The sequence below is a fragment of the Frankliniella occidentalis genome, unplaced genomic scaffold, assembly GCF_000697945.3.
Source record: "Frankliniella occidentalis isolate FOCC.00 unplaced genomic scaffold, Focc_3.1 Scaffold409, whole genome shotgun sequence".
Classification (NCBI taxonomy): domain Eukaryota; kingdom Metazoa; phylum Arthropoda; class Insecta; order Thysanoptera; family Thripidae; genus Frankliniella; species Frankliniella occidentalis.
This window is the reverse complement of record NW_026267531.1, coordinates 61391-64853: the sequence shown is the minus strand read 5'-3', so window position 1 is coordinate 64853 and position 3463 is coordinate 61391. Positions and strand designations below refer to the sequence as shown.

Below are 3463 nucleotides of genomic sequence, written 5' to 3'. Positions count from 1 at the left end.
GTTCTCTAGAGCCCCGGAATCTTTTAGGACCAGTTCAGTAAGTTGCCCTGGCTTCTGGTTAGTCGCTATACAGAGGCGCTGAAAACTTTGAACTCGTTTTCACAAAATGACTTTTTGCAAGCGGTGTGCAACCTCCAGGCCGTAGTTTTGGAGCTATCGACTTAATATTTGGCCCGAATGTTGTCCATTTATGTGCCCAGGATCTGACAAGGGCGCCTCGGATTCCACCGACGGTCCATCGTGACGTCACCAGCGGCCACATGACGTAGCCGTATGCACCGCCCGCCCCGCTGGGGCTGGGCTGGCTACGCTCTTATCTTTCTCCATTGCTTGGCTTTGTTAGTGTTTTGAGCCAGTGTTGGCCGTGACATGACTTCTGTCACACCATGCGTAGGGTCGGCGAGGCCCCTTGTGCGTCGTAGATCGCGGCGCACCCGGTCGGCTCTGTACGCTGGTATTTGCTATCTAGCCAAGCTTCTTGTAACCTCGGTGCTTTACTTCTCGTTAAATTCTCTAGATTTTGATTTATCTTTTGACCGCGGCCTGGCTCCGCGGGTGGTTCCATTTAGTTATATTTCCTGTAGCGCTTGTTTATTGCTCGTGTTGTATGGGAGGGCCTGAAAGTGTAGCGAGGCCCTTGCGCGTCATAGATTGCGGCGTGCCCAGCTAGTTTCCTCTCCCTTCCCGCTTCACCCTAGAGGTCTGTCCCATGGGAATATTGCGCATCTTGAAGTTTTGTCAATGGACCGTCCGCGGGTCGGTTGGGTGGTCTACTGTTCCGCCGCGAATACAAATGTAGTGTGGGTTGCCTATACGGTAGGCGCTGTGCCTCCCTAAATATCTGCGGACCTTCTTTACATATGTTTTGGCTGTAGGAGCTGAGTTTTAGTGAGTTGTTAGTACGATGTGTTTGTTTAACATTATTCTCCCACTCATGACAAACAGCTTATTTTATCGCCTTTTATATTATCTGTTTCTTGTTTTTTTTAAATCAATAAATGATGTGCTTCCAACCCTGATGAACTATTGTGAGATTTTACACCTCTGGTGCCCTTTAAAGTTCATCAAAATAGTCATGCCACTCTGACATATTTTCGGAAAAGACTGAGCTGTCGGCTGACCTAGTAGCCAAGCACTCGTGTCAGAAAGTGCAGGTCACATTTTGGCAATCTAAAATAAACTTAATTAAACAAACAATCAATGTTACGTTTTCTAGGCCCGTGTAGTAGGTTGTAGGCTTCATTTCACTCAGCAAATTAGCATGATTAGATTTTTAATAGCTGTATAAGTGAAATTGTACAGCTTTTGCAAGTAATTTTACCGTTTCCCTGGTCGATTTATAAGTGGTACTATACTTGCATAAATTCGCAAGCAGCCTAGAATTTTCTTGTCCACCGGATCCACTACCCTGGTATCAATTCTCCACTTACCATAATACATAACTGGTAGTCCTTTTGGCTGCATCCAGGAACTGGAAATGTTGCGGATTGAATATGCAGCCTGTAATAAGTGCACTCTCAGAACTAGTTGTCTCTCAGAATTTCGCAGTTGAGTAAGATACACCCAGAAATATTTGTTCTCAATTCAAGTATCGTACTTTTAATTTTAAGCCCCATTTCTAGTTTTAAGCCCTTTTTGTTCCTTTGAACGAGAAATGGGGCTCAAAATTCTAAGTACGACGGTAATGAGTAAAGCATTGCGGTAAATTTAAAATGCAGAAGAAAGCGACGAAGAAGAAAACGGAAACCACTGTGTTTTTTCATGGGACTTCATGGGCGTTTTCTTGTTCCTTGCATTCTTCTGCATTTCATCGTTACTGGAATGCTTTATTTAATGACGCACAAAGTACAATAATATAAGGGGAATATTTTGAGAAAGTGCCAGTTTCGGAAAGTATCAGTCGCAATTACAAAACTAAGCGACCACTTTCGACCACATACAAGAGTGGGAATTTTGCTATTTTTATCTTGAAAATTTCCGACAACGCAATAGTAAAATTACAGTTCATGATTTTTGGACACATCAGTCCTGCTGCTTGGGTACAATTATTCAGCTCAAGAGAAATGAAATATATCAAAATATTAGGGCACAGAGTTTAATATCATTCCCGAAATCAAAACATGCATTTAGAAATCCCTTACGCAAAGGGCAGGTGGCCGCCGCCCGCAGCTGGCCTCTAATAATGGCCGGGTGGGGCCGGTCGCGCGGCTCTGGGATGACCCGTGGACGCTACGGCCTCTCTCCCAACAAGTCCCCGTGGTCTAGTGGTCAGCGTGGCAGCATCGCAACCCAGATGTCCGAGGTTCAACTCCGCGTCCGGTAAAGTATTTAGTAAATAGAATTGTGAACTTAAATGTAAATTACGAGGAGTGAGGGTGCAGTAAGAGTAGGATCCGAGTCCACAGCCCCAAAAATATTGTTTTTCCTTTTAAAAATTCGTACGGGAAAAATCCCACACCTGTCAAGAAAATCTGCTGCACTCGTATGGGATTTTTCCCACACACTCGTATATGAAAAATCCTACACTTGTCTCGTAGATCTGCTGCACGCGTATGGGATTTTTCCCACACAGTCGTATAGGGAAAATCCTACACACTGTATATGTAATTTGCTTCAGACACATGGGATTTTCCCGACACATATTTTTTACAGTGTAGTAGTGGCGAAGGTCGAAAGAGCGCGGCACTGCGGGTCTAAAAATGAGTCCGGCCGGATGGTGTGGGCGTGCGGACCGGAGGGAAGAGCACAGTACGCCTGAGCCCTCGAACGAACACAGTCTACATTAAATCTTAGTTAAATTTCGGCATCTTGTTCAAGTTACATTGTAAACGCAAAAGTGTGAATGTCACACACTTGCAGGTGTTTTAATGTTAATTTGTACTTAGGGGAGTAAGCGTGTCAATTTTCTAGGAAAAATGCACACGTTTACCCCCCCTAAGCGTACGACTTAACATTCACACAGCTTCAAGTGAGTGACATTCACACAGTTCCGTTTCGAGTGTGTTGCGCATTTCTTTCCGACAGTTTGCATTTATTAGTCACGGTTAACGATAAGGTACCCCTTTCTTTAACTGCAGAGGGTTACAAGCAGTTGGTCATGCTTGTGGCAGCCTGACCAGGACCCGAGGGCGAGGAGGCTGGGGGTTGCCACCCACTCCAAAATGCAGGTTTGCTGGATCAGAGATGGAAGATCTCGCTTCCGAAGGTCTAGGTCGGCCAGGGACTACGGCGACTGGCGGATACGGCCAGCTCCCCCACTCGTTCCCGGCCATCCTGGGCTCATGAAGACCTGGGCCATGTTCATAAGAACAACATGCCCCTTGTGCTTAGGTATGGTCTGACAACGGCGCCCTTTTTGTTGTCTTCCAGTCCGTTTCATTTATTTGGAAATGGTGATATGGATGTTGAATGAGGCTTGACACAATCTGTTTTGGCATTATGTAGAAGACTGATGCGTCCGCGC

The 3463-nt window shown here is 45.5% G+C and overlaps 1 protein-coding gene across 1 annotated transcript in view; it reads right to left on the bottom strand.

Moving 5' to 3' along the window:
• Positions 1 to 1256: 1256 nt before the first annotated feature.
• Positions 1257 to 3463, bottom strand: part of LOC113215612 (uncharacterized) — a 26501-nt gene continuing 24294 nt past the window's right edge. Inside the window, exon 4 of the mRNA XM_052274562.1 lies at positions 1257 to 1500. Within this exon, the coding sequence (XP_052130522.1) occupies positions 1318 to 1500 (183 nt within the window). The 3' untranslated portion in view covers positions 1257 to 1317. The remainder of the gene's footprint in view (positions 1501 to 3463) is intronic.